Source organism: Anomaloglossus baeobatrachus, chromosome 4 (genome assembly GCF_048569485.1).
Source record: "Anomaloglossus baeobatrachus isolate aAnoBae1 chromosome 4, aAnoBae1.hap1, whole genome shotgun sequence".
Lineage (NCBI taxonomy): Eukaryota > Metazoa > Chordata > Amphibia > Anura > Aromobatidae > Anomaloglossus > Anomaloglossus baeobatrachus.
Window position 1 is genome coordinate 10,087,645 of NC_134356.1, and position 19,343 is coordinate 10,106,987.

General features: G+C 51.8%; 1 protein-coding gene across 1 annotated transcript in view; it reads left to right on the top strand.

Annotated features, from left to right (window-relative positions):
• Positions 1-3,360: 3,360 nt before the first annotated feature.
• LOC142301950 (voltage-dependent calcium channel subunit alpha-2/delta-4-like) overlaps positions 3,361-19,343 on the top strand; it is a 62,671-nt gene continuing 46,688 nt past the window's right edge. The window contains exons 1-2 of the mRNA XM_075343012.1: positions 3,361-3,577; positions 13,787-13,868. Of these exons, the coding sequence (XP_075199127.1) occupies positions 3,477-3,577; positions 13,787-13,868 (183 nt within the window). The 5' untranslated portion in view covers positions 3,361-3,476. The remainder of the gene's footprint in view (positions 3,578-13,786; positions 13,869-19,343) is intronic.

Sequence of the window (19,343 nt, forward strand, 5' to 3'; positions counted from 1 at the left end):
TTGTATATAGGGGCAGTATTATAGTAGTTATATTCTTGTACATAGGGGCATTATTATAGTAGTTATATTCTTGTACATAGGGGCAGTATTATAGTAGTTATATTCTTGTACATAGGGGCAGTATTATAGTAGTTATATTCTTTTACATAGGGGCAGTATTATAGTAGTTATATTCTTGTACAATGGGGCAGTATTATAGTAGTTATATTCTTGTATATAGGGGCAGTATTATAGTAGTTATATTCTTGTACATAGGGGCAGTATTATAGTAGTTATATTCTTGTACATAGGGGGCAGTATTATAGTAGTTATATTCTTGTTCATAGAGGGCAGTATTATAGTAGTTATATTCTTGTACATAGGAGCAGTATTATAGTAGTTATATTCTTGTACATAGGGGCAGTATTATAGTAGTTATATTCTTATACATAGGGGCAGTATTATAGTGGTTATATTCTTGTACATAGGGAGCAGTATTATAGTAGTTATATTCTTGTACATAGGGGCAGTATTATAGTAGTTATATTCTTGTACATAGGAGCAGTATTATAGTAGTTATATTCTTGTACATAGGGGCAGTATTATAGTAGTTATATTCTTGTACATAGTGGCAGTACTATAGTAGTTATATTCTTGTACATAGGGGGCAGTATTATAGTAGTTATATTCTTGTACATAGGGGCAGTATTATAGTAGTTATATTCTTGTACATAGGGGCAGTATTATAGTAGTTATATTCTTGTACATAGGAGCAGTATTATAGTAGTTATATTCTTGTACATAGGGGCAGTATTATAGTAGTTATATTCTTGTACATAGGGGCAGTATTATAGTAGTTATATTCTTGTACAATGGGGCAGTATTATAGTAGTTATATTCTTGTATATAGGGGCAGTATTATAGTAGTTATATTCTTGTACATAGGGGCAGTATTATAGTAGTTATATTCTTGTACATAGGGGGCAGTCTTATAGTAGTTATATTCTTGTTCATAGAGGGCAGTATTATAGTAGTTATATTCTTGTATATAGGGGCAGTATTATAGTATTTATATTCTTGTACATAGGGGAAATTATTATTGTAGTTATATTCTTGTATATAGGGGGCAGTATTATAGTAGTTATATTCTTGTATATAGGGGCAGTATTATAGTAGTTATATTCTTGTACAATGGGGCAGTATTATAGTAGTTATATTCTTGTATATAGGGGCAGTATTATAGTAGTTATATTCTTGTACATAGGGGCAGTATTATAGTAGTTATATTCTTGTACATAGGGGCAGTATTATAGTAGTTATATTCTTGTACAATGGGGAAGTATTATAGTAGTTATATTCTTGTATATAGGGGCAGTATTATAGTAGTTATATTCTTGTACAATGGGGCAGTATTATAGTAGTTATATTCTTGTATATAGGGGCAGTATTATAGTAGTTATATTCTTGTACATAGGGGCAGTATTATAGTAGTTATATTCTTGTACATAGGGGCAGTATTATAGTAGTTATATTCTTGTACATAGGGGCAGTATTATAGTAGTTATATTCTTGTACATAGGGGCAGTATTATAGTAGTTATATTCTTGTACAATGGGGCAGCATTATAGTAGTTATATTCTTGTATATAGGGGCAGTATTATAGTAGTTATATTCTTGTACATAGGAGCAGTATTATAGTAGTTATATTCTTGTACATAGGGGCAGTATTATAGTAGTTATATTCTTGTACATAGGGGCAGTATTATAGTGGTTATATTCTTTTACATAGGGAGCAGTATTATAGTAGTTATATTCTTGTACATAGGGGCAGTATTATAGTAGTTATATTCTTGTACATAGGAGCAGTATTATAGTAGTTATATTCTTGTACATAGGGGCAGTATTATAGTAGTTATATTCTTGTACATAGGGGCAGTATTATAGTAGTTATATTCTTGTACATAGGGGGCAGTATTATAGTAGTTATATTCTTGTACATAGGGGGCAGTATTATAGTAGTTATATTCTTGTACATAGGGGCAGTATTATAGTAGTTATATTCTTGTACAATGGGGCAGTATTATAGTAGTTATATTCTTGTATATAGGGGCAGTATTATAGTAGTTATATTCTTGTACATAGGAGCAGTATTATAGTAGTTATATTCTTGTACATAGGGGCAGTATTATAGTAGTTATATTCTTGTACATAGGGGCAGTATTATAGTGGTTATATTCTTGTACATAGGGAGCAGTATTATAGTAGTTATATTCTTGTACATAGGGGTAGTATTATAGTAGTTATATTCTTGTACATAGGGGCAGTATTATAGTAGTTATATTCTTGTACATAGGGGGCAGTATTATAGTAGTTATATTCTTGTACATAGGGGGCAGTATTATAGTAGTTATATTCTTGTACATAGGAGCAGTATTATAGTAGTTATATTCTTGTACATAGAGGCAGTATTATAGTAGTTATATACTTGTACATAGGGCAGTATTATAGTAGTTATATTCTTGTACATAGGAGCAGTATTATAGTAGTTATATTCTTGTACATAGAGGCAGTATTATAGTAGTTATATTCTTGTACATAGGGACAGTATTATAGTAGTTATATTCTTGTACATAGGGGCAGTATTATAGTAGTAATATTCTTGTATATAGGGGCAGTATTATAGTAGTTATATTCTTGTACATAGGGGCAGTATTATAGTAGTTATATTCTTGTACATAGGGGCAGTATTATAGTAGTTATATTCTTGTACATAGGGGCAGTATTATAGTAGTTATATTCTTGTACATAGGGACAGTATTATAGTAGTTATATTCTTGTACATAGGGGCAGTATTATAGTAGTTATATTCTTGTACATAAGGGGCAGTATTATAGTAGTTATAATCTTGTACATAGGAGCAGTATTATAGTAGTTATATTCTTGTACATAGGGGCAGTATTATAGTAGTTATATTCTTGTATATAGGGGCAGTATTATAGTAGTTATATTCTTGTACATAGGGGCAGTATTATAGTAGTTATATTCTTGTACATAGGGGCAGTATTATAGTGGTTACATAGTTGTGCACATCTCGGTGGCACATGTTGGTGATATTACATGGAGGGTATTGTGCAGTGTCAGGAGGGGCGCTCCGGGTGGTCGCTGTGCAGGGCAGATGATGGGAGTTCTGCTTTCCTCAGTGTGTCTTGCTCTGTCCTGTGATTAGTTGCAGACTCCGTATATCGCGATTGTGGTGACATGTCTGCACTCTTTAGTGCCGGAGCTGTCGGTGCAGATCCCATTAGGCAGATGAGGGGCCGCTAGCTGCCGCTCGGGGGGCGGTGATCGGCGGTGATTGGTCGGCTGTAATCCGTGGATCGGATCGTGCAGATTATCTGAGATCAGACACAGCCGGAGTCGGAGCGGCAGGAAGAGAAGTTTTGTGCGGGTCTCTGGTGCCCAGTGTCGCCCACCCATGGCCTGAAGAGTCGGGGAAGATGTGGGGCAGTCGGTGTCGGGCGCTGCTGCTCGGGCTCCTGCTGCAGGGATGTGCGGGGCCGAGACACCGGGAGCGGAGGACGGAGATCCCCCCGGACACGTGAGCGACCCTGTGCCTCTGTGCCCCCCTTGTGTTCCCCCCCCCCCTGTGTGCCCCCTCCCGTGTGTCCCCCTGTGCCCCATATGTGTCCCTGTGTGTCCTCCTCTGTGTCCCTCCCTCTTTGCCCCCCCCTGTGTGTCCCCCTGTGTGTCCCCCTGTGTGTCCCCCTGTGTGTCCCCCTCTGTGCGCCATATGTGTCCCCCTGTGTGTCCCCCTGTGTGTCCCCCTGTGTGTCCCCCTGTGTGTTCCCCTGTGCCCCATATGTGTCCCCCTGTGTGTCCCCCTGTGTGTCCCCCTCTGTGTCCCCCTCTGTGTCCTCCTGTGTCCCCCCTGCACTTTGTGTCCTGCAGATGCTCCTCAGCTATTTGCCCCAGTCCTGTGCCAGTCCCCCTCTTCTGTATGTCCCCCTGTAGTGCCCCCTCTTTCAGCCCCCTATACCCTATGATTCTGCCCACTCCTCTTCTCTTCCTCCACTGTCTCTGCTTTATCTCTGCTGTCTGCTAAACGTTTTGCCCCTATTCTTACCGGTCGCCACCTTCCTATGTGCTGGCATCCTATGCCATCGTGCCCATGTTGTCTTTAAGTGCCCTGTGTGCAGCTGCCCCCTCCTCATTCCTGTGAATGCCCCCCGCCTGTCTGTGCCAGTCACCCATGTGCCCCCCGCCTGTCTGTGCCAGTCACCCATGTGCCCCCGCCTGTCTGTGCCAGTCACCCATGTACCCCCCGCCTGTCTGTGCCAGTTACCCATATACCCCTGCCTGTCTGTGCCAGTCACCCATGTACCCCCCGCCTGTCTGTGCCAGTTACCCATATACCCCCGCCTGTCTGTGCCAGTCACCCATGTGCCCCCCGCCTGTCTGTGCCAGTCACCCATGTGCCCCCGCCTGTCTGTGCCAGTCACCCATGTACCCTTCGCCTGTCTGTGCCAGTTACCCATATACCCCTGCCTGTCTGTGCCAGTCACCCATGTACCCCCCGCCTGTCTGTGCCAGTTACCCATATACCCCTGCCTGTCTGTGCCAGTCACCCATGTGCCCCCCGCCTGTCCGTGCCAGTCACCCATGTGCCCCCCGCCTGTCTGTGCCAGTCACCCATGTACCCCCCGCCTGTCTGTGCCAGTTACCCATGTGCTCCCTCCTGTCTGTGCCAGTCACCCATGTACCCCTGCCTGTCTGTGCCAGTTACCCATGTGCTCCCGCCTGTCTGTGCCAGTCACCCATGTACCCCCCGCCTGTCTGTGCCATAAACCCATGTACCCCCGCCTGTCTGTGCCAGTCACCCATATACCCCAGCCTGTCTGTGCCAGTCACCCATATACCCCCGCCTGTCTGTGCCAGTCACCCATGTACCCCCGCCTGTCTGTGCCAGTCACCCATGTACCCCCGCCTGTCTGTGCCAGTCACCCATATACCCCAGCCTGTCTGTGCCAGTCACCCATGTACCCCCACCTGTCTGTGCCAGTCACCCATGCACCCCCTGCCTGTCTGTGCCAGTCACCCATGTACCCCCGCCTGTCTGTGCCAGTCACCCATGTACCCCCGCTTGTCTGTGCCAGTCACCCATGTACCGCCGCCTGTCTGTGCCAGTCACCCATGTACCGCCGCCTGTCTGTGCCAGTCCCCCATGTGCCCCCCTGCCTTATTCCCTACAAGCGCCTTTGCCCGTCTGCCCCGTACCCTGTGGCTTTCTGCCCACACAGCTCTTCTCTACCCTCTGCCATCTTCTTGCCCCCCGTCCTGCCTTTTTGCCCACCCCCCCGCGTACCCTTTGGATGTCGCCAGCTTCCCTCTGCCAGTGTCTCTTGCCCACCTTGTCTTCTCCTCTTTCCATTCACTTTTTCGCCCATTTTCTACCCCTTTGCCACCCACTTTTCACCCACTCCCCGTTTATTTATTATTTACTCTCTGTGCCGGGGCCCCTCAGGCTCTCATATACCCTTTATTACTAGACTCATGGCTGAGGCGAAGCAGTTGGCAGCAGCAGTGTCGGGCCCGGGGGGCAGCAGTGCCAGGCGTGGGGGGCAGCAGTGCCAGGCCCGGGGGGCATCAGTGCCAGGCGTGGGGGGCAGCAGTGCCAGGCCCGGGGGGCAGCAGTGCCAGGCGTGGGGGGCAGCAGTGCCAGGCCCGGGGGGCAGCAGTGCCAGGCGCAGGGGGGCAGCAGAGTCAGGCCCGGGGAGCAGCAGTGCCAGGCGCAGGGAGCAGCAGTGCCAGGCGCAGGGAGCAGCAGTGTCAGGCCCGGTGGGGGCAGCAGTGTCAGGCCCGGAGGGGGCAGCAGTGTCAGGCCCGGTGGGGGCAGCAGTGTCAGGCCCGGTGGGGGCAGCAGTATCAGACTCTGGGGGCAGCAGTGTCAGGCCCGGGGGGGGGGGGGGGCAGCAGTGTCAGGCCCGGGGGGGCAGCAGTGTCAGGCCCGGTGGGGGCAGCAGTGTCAGACCCGGGGGGCAGCAGTGTCAGGCCCGGTGGGGGCAGCAGTGTCAGGCCCGGTGGGGGCAGCAGTGTCAGACTCGGGGGGGCAGCAGTGTCAGGCCCGGGGGGGCAGTAGTGTCAGGCCCGGGGGGGCAGCAGTGTCAGGCCCGGGGAGGGGGGGCAGTAGTGTCAGGCCCGGGGGGCAGCAGTGTCAAGCCCAGGGGCAGCAGTGCCAGACCTGGGGGGCAGCAGGGGGAGGGGGGGGGCAGCAGTGTCAGGCCCGGGGGGGCCGCAGTGTCAGGCCCGGGGAGGGCATCAGTGCCAGACCCGGGGGGCAGCAGTGTCAGACTCGGGGGGGCAGCAGTGTCAGACTCGGGGGGGCAGCAGTGTCAGGCCCGGGGGGGCAGTAGTGTCAGGCCCGGGGGGGCAGCAGTGTCAGGCCCGGGGAGGGGGGGCAGTAGTGTCAGGCCCGGGGGGCAGCAGTGTCAAGCCCGGGGGCAGCAGTGCCAGACCTGGGGGGCAGCAGGGGGAGGGGGGGGCAGCAGTGTCAGGCCCGGGGGGGGCCGCAGTGTCAGGCCCGGGGAGGGCATCAGTGCCAGACCCGGGGGGCAGCAGTGTCAGGCCCGGAGGGGGAGGGGGGGCAGCAGTGTCAGGCCCGGGGAGGGCAGCAGTGCCAGACCCGGGGGGCAGCAGTGTCAGGCCCGGAGGGGGAGGGGGGGCAGCAGTGTCAGGCCCGGGGGGGGAGGGGGGGCAGCAGTGCCAGGCCCGGGGGCCGTTGTGGCCCCTGATTGCTGCAGATCCCGCTCTGCCTGAACCTCTGACACCCAGACGTCTCTAGATCCACAGTCCGTGCCAGACAATTCCGTGTGCCATGTGGTGCCCAGCAGGAGCCGTGTGCCATCCAAGATATGACTTCATTTCCCCAGAGACGCTCTGCAGGCACAGATCATCCATATTGCTTCCTATGACGTGCGGCTTGTATGTGGCATAGTGCCAGAGGGGCGTTACATGCTGGGTGGGCAGCCATGGCACAGGATGGCTCCGGACCTGTCCCCGCACATGGACTGGATGAGATTAGTAGGATGCATGTTTTTTCAATTTCCTCCAGAAATAGCGCCACCCTGGATTGTGGCTTTGTCTGGTATTGCAGTTGATACCCAACTGTTTGCAAGCATGGCACCTTTACCTTTGCAGCTGTGCCATGTGGAGGTGCTTTTACTTTTGCAGCTGTGCCATGTGGAGGTGCCTTTCACCTTGCAGCTGTGCCATGTGGAGGCGCCTTTCACCTTGTAGCTGTGCAATGTGGAGGCGCCTTTTACCTTGTAGCTGTGCCATGTGGAGGCGCCTTTCACCTTGCAGCTGTGCCATGTGGAGGCGCCTTTCACCTTGTAGCTGTGCCATGTGGAGGCGCCTTTCACCTTGCAGCTGTGCCATGTGGAGGCGCCTTTTACCTTGTAGCTGTGCCATGTGGAGGCGCCTTTCACCTTGTAGCTGTGCCATGTGGAGGCGCCTTTCACCTTGCAGCTGTGCCATGTGGAGGCGCCTTTCACCTTGTAGCTGTGCCATGTGGAGGCGCCTTTCACCTTGCAGCTGTGCCATGTGGAGGCGCCTTTCACCTTGTAGCTGTGCAATGTGGAGGCGCCTTTTACCTTGTAGCTGTGCCATGTGGAGGCGCCTTTCACCTTGTAGCTGTGCCATGTGGAGGTGCCTTTCACCTTGTAGCTGTGCCATGTGGAGGCGCCTTTCACCTTGTAGCTGTGCCATGTGGAGGCGCCTTTCACCTTGTAGCTGTGCCATGTGGAGGTGCCTTTCACCTTGTAGCTGTGCCATGTGGAGGCGCCTTTCACCTTGTAGCTGTGCCATGTGGAGGCGCCTTTCACCTTGTAGCTGTGCCATGTGGAGGCGCCTTTCACCTTGTAGCTGTGCCATGTGGAGGCGCCTTTCACCTTGTAGCTGTGCCATGTGGAGGTGCCTTTCACCTTGTAGCTGTGCCATGTGGAGGTGCCTTTCACCTTGTAGCTGTGCCATGTGGAGGCGCCCTTTACCTTGTAGCTGTGCCATGTGGAGGTGCCTTTCACCTTGTAGCTGTGCCATGTGGAGGTGCCTTTCACCTTGTAGCTGTGCCATGTGGAGGCGCCTTTCACCTTGTAGCTGTGCCATGTGGTGGCACCTTTAACCTTGTAGCTGTGCCATGTGGAGGCGCCTTTCACCTTGCAGCTGTGCCATGTGGAGGTGCCTTTCACCTTGTAGCTGTGCCATGTGGAGGTGCCTTTCACCTTGTAGCTGTGCCATGTGGAGGCGCCTTTCACCTTGCAGCTGTGCCATGTGGAGGTGCCTTTCACCTTGCAGCTGTGCCATGTGGAGGTGCCTTTCACCTTGTAGCTGTGCCATGTGGAGGCGCCTTTCACCTTGCAGCTGTGCCATGTGGAGGCGCCTTTTACCTTGCAGCTGTGCCATGTGGAGGCGCCTTTTACCTTGTAGCTGTGCCATGTGGAGGCGCCTTTTACCTTGTAGCTGTGCCATGTGGAGGCGCCTTTCACCTTGCAGCTGTGCCATGTGGAGGTGCCTTTCACCTTGTAGCTGTGCCATGTGGAGGCGCCTTTCACCTTGTAGCTGTGCCATGTGGTGGCACCTTTCACCTTGTAGCTGTGCCATGTGGTGGCGCCTTTCACCTTGTAGCTGTGCCATGTGGATGCGCCTTTCACCTTGTAGCTGTGCCATGTGGAGGCGCCTTTCACCTTGTAGCTGTGCCATGTGGTGGCACCTTTCACCTTGTAGCTGTGCCATGTGGTGGCGCCTTTCACCTTGTAGCTGTGCCATGTGGATGCGCCTTTCACCTTGTAGCTGTGCCATGTGGAGGCGCCTTTCACCTTGTAGCTGTGCCATGTGGTGGCACCTTTCACCTTGTAGCTGTGCCATGTGGATGCGCCTTTCACCTTGCAGCTGTGCCATGTGGAGGCGCTTTTTACCTTGTAGCTGTGCCATGTGATGGCGCCTTTCACCTTGTAGCTGTGCCATGTGGAGGCGCCTTTCACATTGTAGCTGTGCCATGTGATGGCGCCTTTCACCTTGTAGCTGTGCCATGTGGTGGCACCTTTCACCTTGTAGCTGTGCCATGTGGAGGCGCCTTTCACCTTGCAGCTGTGCCATGTGGTGGCACCTTTCACCTTGCAGCTGTGCCATGTGGAGGTGCCTTTCACCTTGCAGCTGTGCCATGTGGTGGCACCTTTCACCTTGCAGCTGTGCCATGTGGAGGCGCCTTTCACCTTGTAGCTGTGCCATGTGGATGCGCCTTTCACCTTGTAGCTGTGCCATGTGGAGGCGCTTTTTACCTTGTAGCTGTGCCATGTGATGGCGCCTTTCACCTTGTAGCTGTGCCATGTGATGGCGCCTTTCACATTGTAGCTGTGCCATGTGGTGGCACCTTTCACCTTGTAGCTGTGCCATGTGGAGACGCCTTTTACCTTGTAGCTGTACCATGTGGTGGCACCTTTCACCTTGTAGCTGTGCCATGTGGAGGCGCCTTTCACCTTGCAGCTGTGCCATGTGGTGGCACCTTTCACCTTGTAGCTGTGCGATGTGGTGGCACCTTTCACCTTGTAGCTGTGCCATGTGGTGGCACCTTTCACCTTGTAGCTGTGCCATGTGAATGCGCCTTTCAACTTGCAGCTGTGCCATGTGGTGGCGCCTTTCACCTTGTAGCTGTGCCATGTGGTGGCGCCTTTCACCTTGTAGCTGTGCCATGTGGTGGCGCCTTTCACCTTGTAGCTGTGCCATGTGGAGGCGCCTTTCACCTTGTAGCTGTGCCATGTGGAGGCGCCTTTCACCTTGTAGCTGTGCCATGTGGAGGCGCCCTTTACCTTGTAGCTGTGCCATGTGGTGGCGCCTTTCACCTTGTAGCTGTGCCCACCTGTGGTTGCGCTGTTACCTTTGCCAGCCGTGGCCCATATTGGTGTGGCTTCACGCCTTTTATTGCCTCTCTGCCTAACTTGCCACCACCTATATAGACACCTACGTCTATGCTCTGCTGCCACCCGCCTCTCTGCCCAGTTGCTGCCCACAGGCCTTGCCAGTGCCCCTTTAAAGAGACTGTGGTGCTTGCTCTATTCATTACTCTCTGTTATCAGCCACCTCACCCTGAATCATGTTGTTCGTCGGGATGAGTATAACCTCCCGCCCCCCCCCCCTCCCCTCCGGGTATATTTACATCCATATCTGCCCTGTCATCTTTTATACCACTGGTAACTTTTGGGTAATGGCCCTTTCCACCCCCCCTCCCCCATCTACATTTCCCTCCATTTCCTCCTTTATAGAAATGCCTGCTCAGTCAGTAAGGAGTTAATTTGTGCCACGTCTTGGTGCCAATCTGCTAATGGTGGGGGAGAACACTTCCCACTTACAGCTCGGGTTAACCCTTTAATTGATGGCAGATATGAGGAGGGAGCAGTAGAGGGACGTCATGTCGTCTTCTGGCACCTGTTGTGGGACTACAAGCCCCATCATGGCAGCGGTCGCGGCCCACTGAGAGTCGGGCGACTATTTCACCTTTTTCCATATCCATCCCAGCAATCCTAGGGTTAACGCTGTTTACCTGGCGCGGGGTTAACCCTTTCTGCGCCGCCCCGTAAGCGCTTTTTCTCCCATATGTGATGTTTCCTTAAGTTGTTTTTCAGTGAGATGGGATTTTTTTTTTTTTTTTTTATGTATCTGAGGATAAAAACACAATTTGGCAGCTCTGGAGGGAGAACCGGCTGTTTACTGCCTACACCCTGCGAAATCTCAGCTCTGCGCGGAGCGCCGGGGAGGTGTGCGAGGCACAGAGACAAACTGGCGCGCACGCACACATATCGGGGGCATACGGGGGGATGCGGGCGTGCATAGCAACGTGTGCATCCGGACCGCCGTCTTCCCTTATTCCTCTGCGGTCAGGAAGGAGCCCGCCATGCTGATGGTTTCCGACAGATCAAGTGTTTACCCCCTTTAAATGATTGATATCTCCGGTCCCCTGCGCAATGATTCCCAAAATGAAGGGTGCGACCCTTGCTGCGCCCCCCGGTACAGAACCAAACCTGGTCCATTCACTCACTGACAGCAGAGATGTGGAAAACTGTATACCGAGGATCTGGAGGGAGGAAAAGTCTGAAGCTCGCAAATATGGCAGCCGCATGTCCCCTACAGGGGTCTCAGGTGCCCCCCAGCACCTCGCAGCGTGTCAGCCTCAGGTGACCCTCGTCGCAGCATATCACCTGCTGGTGACCTTTGTTGCAGCAGCTTGTTTACCACAGGTGACCCCCCCCCACAGCAGCGTCTCTCCCTCAGGTGACCCCCACAGCAGTGTCTCTCCCTCAGGTGACCCCCACAGCAGTGTCTCTCCCTCAGGTAACCCCCCCTAACAGCAGTGTGTCTCCCTCAGGTAACCCCCCTCCCCTACAGCAGCGTCTCTCCCTCAGGTAACCCCCCTCCCCCACAGCAGTGTCTCTCCCTCAGGTGACCCCTCCACAGCAGCGTCTCTCCCTCAGGTAACCCCCCCTGACAGCAGTGTGTCCCCCTCAAGTGACGTTCCACAGCAGCGTCTCTCCCTCAGGTGATCCCCCCCCCTCCAGAGCGGCGTCTCTCCCTCAGGTGACCCCCCCCACAGCAGTGTCTCTCCCTCAGGTGACCCCCCCTTGGCAGCGTCTCTCCCTCAGGTGAGCCCCCCCTTGGCAGTGTTTCTCCCTCAGGTGACCCCCCTACAACAGCGTCACTTCCTCAGGTGACTCGCCCCTACAGCGGCCTCTCTCCCTCAGGTGACCCCCCCCCCCCCCTTGGCAGTGTTTCTCCCTAAATTGACACCACCCCCCCCTTTGCAGTGTTTCTCCCTCAGGTGACCCCCCCTACAACAGCGTCACTTCCTCAGGTGACTCGCCCCTACAGCGGCTTCTCTCCCTCAGGTGACCCCCCCTTGGCAGTGTTTCTCCCTCAATTGACCCCCCCCCTGGTTCTCCCTCAGGTGACCCCCTTACAACAGCGTCACTTCCTCAGGTGACTCGCCCCTACAGCGGCTTCTCTCCCTCAGGTGACCCGCCCTCTTGGCAGTGTTTCTCCCTCAGGTGACCCCCCTACAACAGCGTCTCTCCTTCAGGTGACCTGCCCCTACAGCGGTTTCTCTCCCTCAGGTGACCCGCACCTACAGCAGCTTCTCTCCCTCAGGTGATCCCCCCTACAGCAGCTTCTCTCCCTCAGGTGACCCCCCCTCAGAAATTTCTCTCCTTCAGGTGACCCCCCCCACAGCAGTTTCTCTCCCTCAGGTGACCCCCCCTACAACAGAGTCTCTCCCTCAGGTGACCCACCCCAACAGCGGCTTCTCTCCATCAGGTGACCCGCACCCCCCACAGCAGCTTCTCTCCCTCAGGTGACCCCCCCCCCCTCCACAGCAGCTTCTCTCCCTCAGGTTACCCCCCTACAACAGCGTCTCTCCCTCAGGTGACCCCCCCCCCCCCCCACAGCAGCGTCTATCCCTCAGGCTACCCCCCACACAGCAGCTTCTCTCCCTCACGTGACCCCCCCCCCCCACAGCAGCTTCTCTCCCTCAGGTTACCCCCCTACAACAGCATCTTTCCCTCAGGTGACCCCCCACACAGCAGTGTCTCTCCCTCAGGTTACCCCCCACACAGCAGCGTTTCTCCCTCAGGTGACCCCCACAGCTGTGTCTCTCCCTCAGGTGACCCCTACAGCAGTGTCTCTCCCTCAGGTGACCCCCACAGCAGCCTCTCTCCCTCAGGTAACCCCCCCCCCTAAAGCAGTGTCTCTCCCTCAGGTAACCCCCACAACAGCGTCTCTCCCTCAGGTGACCCCCACAGCAGCATGTCTGCCTCAGGTGACCCCTACAGCAGTGTCTCTCCCTCAGGTGACCCCTACAGCAGCATGTCTGCCTCAGGTGCCAGCCGCAGGGGACCCTCTGTAGCTGCCATGGTGAGAGACCTGCAAGTTGCCTTTAGTCAGCTGCTCTTGGGGTCATTGTTTCCATTCCCTCATCTTCCATTATCTCCTGGGCTGGTAATGTCATTAATGGCGTCTCCCATTGATCGGCGGCCTCTATTTCGGTTCTTTCCTTCTATAACTGGGATGAGGGTTTCCCCAGTGTAACCTCGTTACCTCGGCCAGATATCATTACTCCATGTTATATTCTCCAGCTCAGGCGGACATGGTGCGGCCATCACTCAGCTTGTGGGAATGGTCAGCTCTAACTTTATTAGACCGATCTCTGCAGCCATTTTGTTTCTTGGAACAAACGAATGGAAATGCAGCATGAGAAACCACAGCGGAGATGGAGCTGACACTTCCTGGACCCCATGGTTCCCCGACCAGCCACGAGGGCAGGGGTGCCATACAGCCCGTGCCTGTATCACAGATCTGTGCCGTGTGGGGCGGTATAATCTAGCTTCCATTAATAGCCATGTTAATGGTGTATTTTTATTAACAAAATAACAAGTGAAAAAGGAAAAAAAACAAATGTAAATCTCCGCAGTATTCAGTGACCACCGGCCGCCTCCATCACTTCTCATCACTTGTACACAGGTTATAGAGGAGCTCGGCAACCAATCAGAGCTTAGCTTTCATGGTATAAACTACATTTCAAAAATGAAAGCTGAATGCTGATTGGTTACTAGGGGCCACCAGGCCACATGGTAACTGAGGCCTAGTATGTCAGCACGTCTTTTCCTTTCTTCAATAAACTTTATTTATAATGTGTCTTTGGTAAATTGCTCTTGGGGGTCCTATTGGGGATGTTGAGTCGCGTCATTAACAACGTCTTCTTTCTTCTTAGGGTGAAGCTTTGGGGAGACATGCTTGGAAATGAGTTGTACACGTTGGTTACGAAATATTCGGGGTCCCTCCTCTTACAGAAGGTCAGTGCTGGTGTACGGGTAACACCTCTCAATATTACAATGTATATGAAGGGGACACGTGCGGACGATAATCTGCGAGTTTCTGTCCTGACGTCCTGTGCAGCATCGCTGCGGGGGGGAGGAGAGGGTGGGTGCAATGTCACCCCTCAGTATATAATGCTCTGGCCTCAATATCCCTGGTATATAACACTACAACCTCAATACCCCCCCCCCCTCAGTATATAACATTCCGGCCTCAATTCCCCACCCAGTGTATAACGTTCTGGACCCAATCCCTCCCCGGTATATAACATTCTGGTCCCATTGCACCCCCCAGTGTATAACATCCCGGCCTCATGTCTTCAACAGTGTATGTATAACACTCAAACCTCAGTGCCCCACCAGTATATACAGTCAGGGCCAGAAATATTTGGACAGTGACACAAGTTTTGTTATTTTAGCTGTTTACAAAAACATGTTCAGAAATACAATTCTATATATAATATGGGCTGAAAGTGCACACTCCCAGCTGCAATATGAGAGTTTTCACATCCAAATCGGAGAAAGGGTTTAGGAATCATAGCTCTGTAATGCATAGCCTCCTCTTTTTAAAGGGACCAAAAGTAATTGGACAAGGGACTCTAAGGGCTGTAATTAACTCTGAAGGCGTCTCCCTCGTTAACCTGTAATCAATGAAGTAGTTAAAAGGTCTGGGGTTGATTACAGGTGTGTGGTTTTGCATTTGGAAGCTGTTGCTGTGACCAGACAACATGCGGTCTAAGGAACTCTCAATTGAGGTGAAGCAGAACATCCTGAGGCTGAAAAAAAAGAAAAAATCCATCAGAGAGATAGCAGACATGCTTGGAGTAGCAAAATCAACAGTCGGGTACATTCTGAGAAAAAAGGAATTGACTGGTGAGCTTGGGAACTCAAAAAGGCCTGGGCGTCCACGGATGACAACAGTGGTGGATGATCGCCGCATACTTTCTTTGGTGAAGAAGAACCCGTTCACAACATCAACTGAAGTCCAGAACACTCTCAGTGAAGTAGGTGTATCTGTCTCTAAGTCAACAGTAAAGAGAAGACTCCATGAAAGTAAATACAAAGGGTTCACATCTAGATGCAAACCATTCATCAATTCCAAAAATAGACAGGCCAGAGTTACATTTGCTGAAAAACACCTCATGAAGCCAGCTCAGTTCTGGAAAAGTATTCTATGGACAGATGAGACAAAGATCAACCTGTACCAGAATGATGGGAAGAAAAAAGTTTGGAGAAGAAAGGGAACGGCACATGATCCAAGGCACACCACATCCTCTGTAAAACATGGTGGAGGCAACGTGATGGCATGGGCATGCATGGCTTTCAATGGCACTGGGTCACTTGTGTTTATTGATGACATAACAGCAGACAAAAGTAGCCGAATGAATTCTGAAGTGTACCGGGATATACTTTCAGCCCAGATTCAGCCAAATGCCGCAAAGTTGATCGGACGGCGCTTCATAGTACAGATGAACAATGACCCCAAGCATACAGCCAAAGCTACCCAGGAGTTCATGAGTGCAAAAAAGTGGAACATTCTGCAATGGCCAAGTCAATCACCAGATCTTAACCCAATTGAGCATGCATTTCACTTGCTCAAATCCAGACTTAAGACGGAAAGACCCACAAACAAGCAAGACCTGAAGGCTGCGGCTGTAAAGGCCTGGCAAAGCATTAAGAAGGAGGAAACCCAGCGTTTGGTGATGTCCATGGGTTCCAGACTTAAGGCAGTGATTGCCTCCAAAGGATTCGCAACAAAATATTGAAAATAAAAATATTTTGTTTGGGTTTGGTTTATTTGTCCAATTACTTTTGACCTCCTAAAATGTGGAGTGTTTGTAAAGAAATGTGACAATTCCTACAATTTCTATCAGATATTTTTGTTCAAACCTTCAAATTAAACGTTACAATCTGCACTTGAATTCTGTTGTAGAGGTTTCATTTCAAATCCAATGTGGTGGCATGCAGAGCCCAACTCGCCAAAATTGTGTCACTGGCCAAAGATTTCTAGACCTAACTGTAACATTCCGGCCCTATTCCCCTGGTATATAACATTCCGGCCCTATTCCCCTGGTATATAACATTCCGGCCCTATTCCCCTGGTATATAACATTCCGGCCTCAATGCCCCCCAGTATATAAAATTCCAGCTCCATTGCCCCCTTCCCCCCCCCCGTTGTACAACATTCTGTCCCCATTGCCCCCTCCCAGTATATAGCATTACGGCTACAAAGTATCCCCCCAGTGTATAATGTTCCTGCCCTATTGCCCCCCCAATATATAACATTCCGGCCGCATTGCCCCCCCAGTGTATAACATTCCAGCCTCAATGCCCCCCAGTGTATAACATTCCGGCCTCAATGCCCCCCAGTGTATAACATTCCGGCCTCAATGCCCCCCAGTGTATAACATTCCGGCCTCAATGCCCCCCCAGTGTATACCTTTTTGTCCCCATTACCCCCCCAGTGTATAACATTCTGGTCTCATGTCTTCCACAGTGTATGACATTGCTGCCCCAATACCCCCCCTCCCCCAGTGTATAATATCAAATCAAATCAAATCAAATCAAATAAGCTTTATTGGCAGGACCAAATACAAATTAGTTTTGCCAAAGCAAGTGTACATTAGGGCCTGGGGCTGTGGGGATGGTGGGTGGGGATTGTAGGAAGGATGGATGGGGCACATCCAGGGTGGGGACTGTGGGGGCACTTCTAGGATGGGGGCTATGGAAGTCCATGGCTTATGATGGGGCATATCCACGGTGGGGACTGTGGTAACGGTGGATGGGGCATATCCAGGGTGGGGATTGGGGGGCCACATCTGGGATGGGGGGCTATGGAAGTCCATGGCTTATCATAGTTCTCTTTCTCGAAGTCTATGACATTCGCTCACATACTGCGCTGCTATCTCCACTGCGCTCTCTTCTTCCCCCAGCAGGATATATATTTTCTCTTCCTCCTTCATGGAGCTGAAATCCGGGAAGAGATGGGAGAGTCTCCTGAAGTGAGTGTCCCTCACTGCTGAGTACTTGGTGCAGTGTCCCCATTGCCCCCCCCAGTGTATAACATTCCGGCCTCAATGCCCCCCAGTGTATAACATTCCGGCCTCAATGCCCCCCAGTGTATAACATTCCGGCCTCAATGCCCCCCCAGTGTATAACTTTTTGTCCCCATTGCCCCCCAGTGTATAACATTCTGGCCTCATGTCTTCTACAGTGTATGACATTATGGCCCCAATACTGACCTCATTGCCCCCCAGTGTATAACATTCCAGCCCCAATGCCCCCCCCCTTATTGTATAACATTGCTCCTCCAGTGTGTAACGCTCCGGTCCCATTGCCTTCCACCCAGTGTATAACATGTCAGTCAATTGTTCCCCCCAGTGTATAGCGTTGTGGCCCCAATGTATAACATTATGGATTCCGGCTCCCTTGCTTCTCCCTCCCCCCTTCCAGTGTATAAATTATGGCAGCATTGCTTATCCCCCCAGTGTATAATGTTCTGGCCCCCTTGCCTCTTCATGGTATATAGTCCCGGTCCCATTGACCCACCAGTGTATATCATTCCGGCCCAAATGCCAGAGAACGTTACCCACCTGACTGCATTGTGCCCGCTGTACAGTTTGAAGGAGGGTTAAAGGTTATTCTCATCTCCAAGATCCTGTCCCAACATGATCTAGGTGTAATAATAATATTAGCAAATACCTCCAATTAGAAATGTAGTATGGTTCTCCTGATTAGCAGTCGCTTACTTCATGTGCAGGGCATTGCAGTAGCTCAGGTATCCATGGTTATGACCACGAGCAACTAATTATCCCTATGTGAGTGGCCGTAACAATGGATGGCTAAGCTGCAATGCCCTGCACATGAGGTAAGCGACATGGCTAATCAGGAGAACTATGCTACATTTCTAATTGGAGGTATTTGCTAATATTATTATTATTACTACACCTTCTAAATATTGGGATAGGATCATGGACATGGCAATACCTCTTTTAAGGCTATTGGTGCATAATCAGGCCTCCACCAATATTGGGGTCACGTTACAAATGCTTTTCTGAATCAAGGGTCACAAATTCCCACAGACACTTTGAAAACCTTATAGAAATCCTTCCCAGGAGAGCGGGAGCCGCTTCATCTGCAGAGCAGGACTCCATACCAATGTCTGCGCAGGCGGATGTGGCGGGGGCACATACATTCTCCATATAGTTTAGGTATATACCAAACCTCCGTTATTTTGCTGTATGGTGTCCTCTATGTGGTATGCCTTGCAGCACAAAATTGTATAGGCCCAGGCGGGCTAGAATCAGCCGTGTGCCCCACATTCTGCAGACAGCGCTGATGATGTGTCACGGGATTAAGTGGTCATATGACCTCTATGAGGACAGCTAGGCCGGCCGGATTAAGAATAACCAGGGATGGGATTAGTGTGACACACACGTGCCATGAGCCATACTGCTGCGGAGTGTGCCCGGGTGCAGGCGATGTGATGCAGGCGACATAATGCTGTGTGGCCTGTTGCAGTTGACATTGTCCCGCGTGTCTAGGTGCAGCTGACGCGATGCCGCGTGCCTAGGTGCAGCTGACGCGATGCCGCGTGCCTAGGTGCAGCTGACGTGATGCCGCGTGCCTAGGTGCAGGTGAAGCGATCCCGCGTGCCTAGGTGCAGGTGACGCGATGCCGCGTTCCTAGGTGCAGGGTACGCGATGCCGCGTGCCTAGGTGCAGCTGACGCGATGCCTAGGTGCAGCTGACGCGATGCCGCGTGCCTAGGTGCAGGTGACGCGATGCCGCGTGCCTAGGTGCAGGTGACGCGATGCCGCGTGCCTAGGTGCAGCTGACGCGATGCCGCGTGCCTAGGTGCAGCTGACGCGATGCCGCGTGCCTAGGTGCAGGTGACGCGATGCCGCGTGCCTAGGTGCAGCTGACGCGATGCCGCGTGCCTAGGTGCAGGTGACGCGATGCCGCGTGCCTAGGTGCAGGTGACGCGATGCCGCGTGCCTAGGTGCAGCTGACGCGATGCCGCGTGCCTAGGTGCAGCTGACGCGATGCCGCGTGCCTAGGTGCAGCTGACGCGATGCCGCGTGCCTAGGTTCAGGCCTGCCATATTAGATCTCACCCAGATATTCCAAAAACAGATAATAAAGAAAAATGTAATTGAATTAATCAAATTTGTAAGACCCCGACAGATGAGGACTAAGATTAATATTCCTGTAATAGAGAAAATCCCGAAAATCAGAAAATGAGTCAATCATGCACTATACAGCGCTGTATACTGGGGGGATTACGGGGTCACTACAGAATCACATAATCTGACAGGACATGATCTCCACGGGGGGATCCTGCCAAGTGCTGTCCAATAAGCCGCTGCTGACCCCAACTACAGGCAAGAAACTGCCCCTAGTAGTGATGGACGACGCACGGCTGTATGCAGAGTGCACCCCATCATACGTATGGA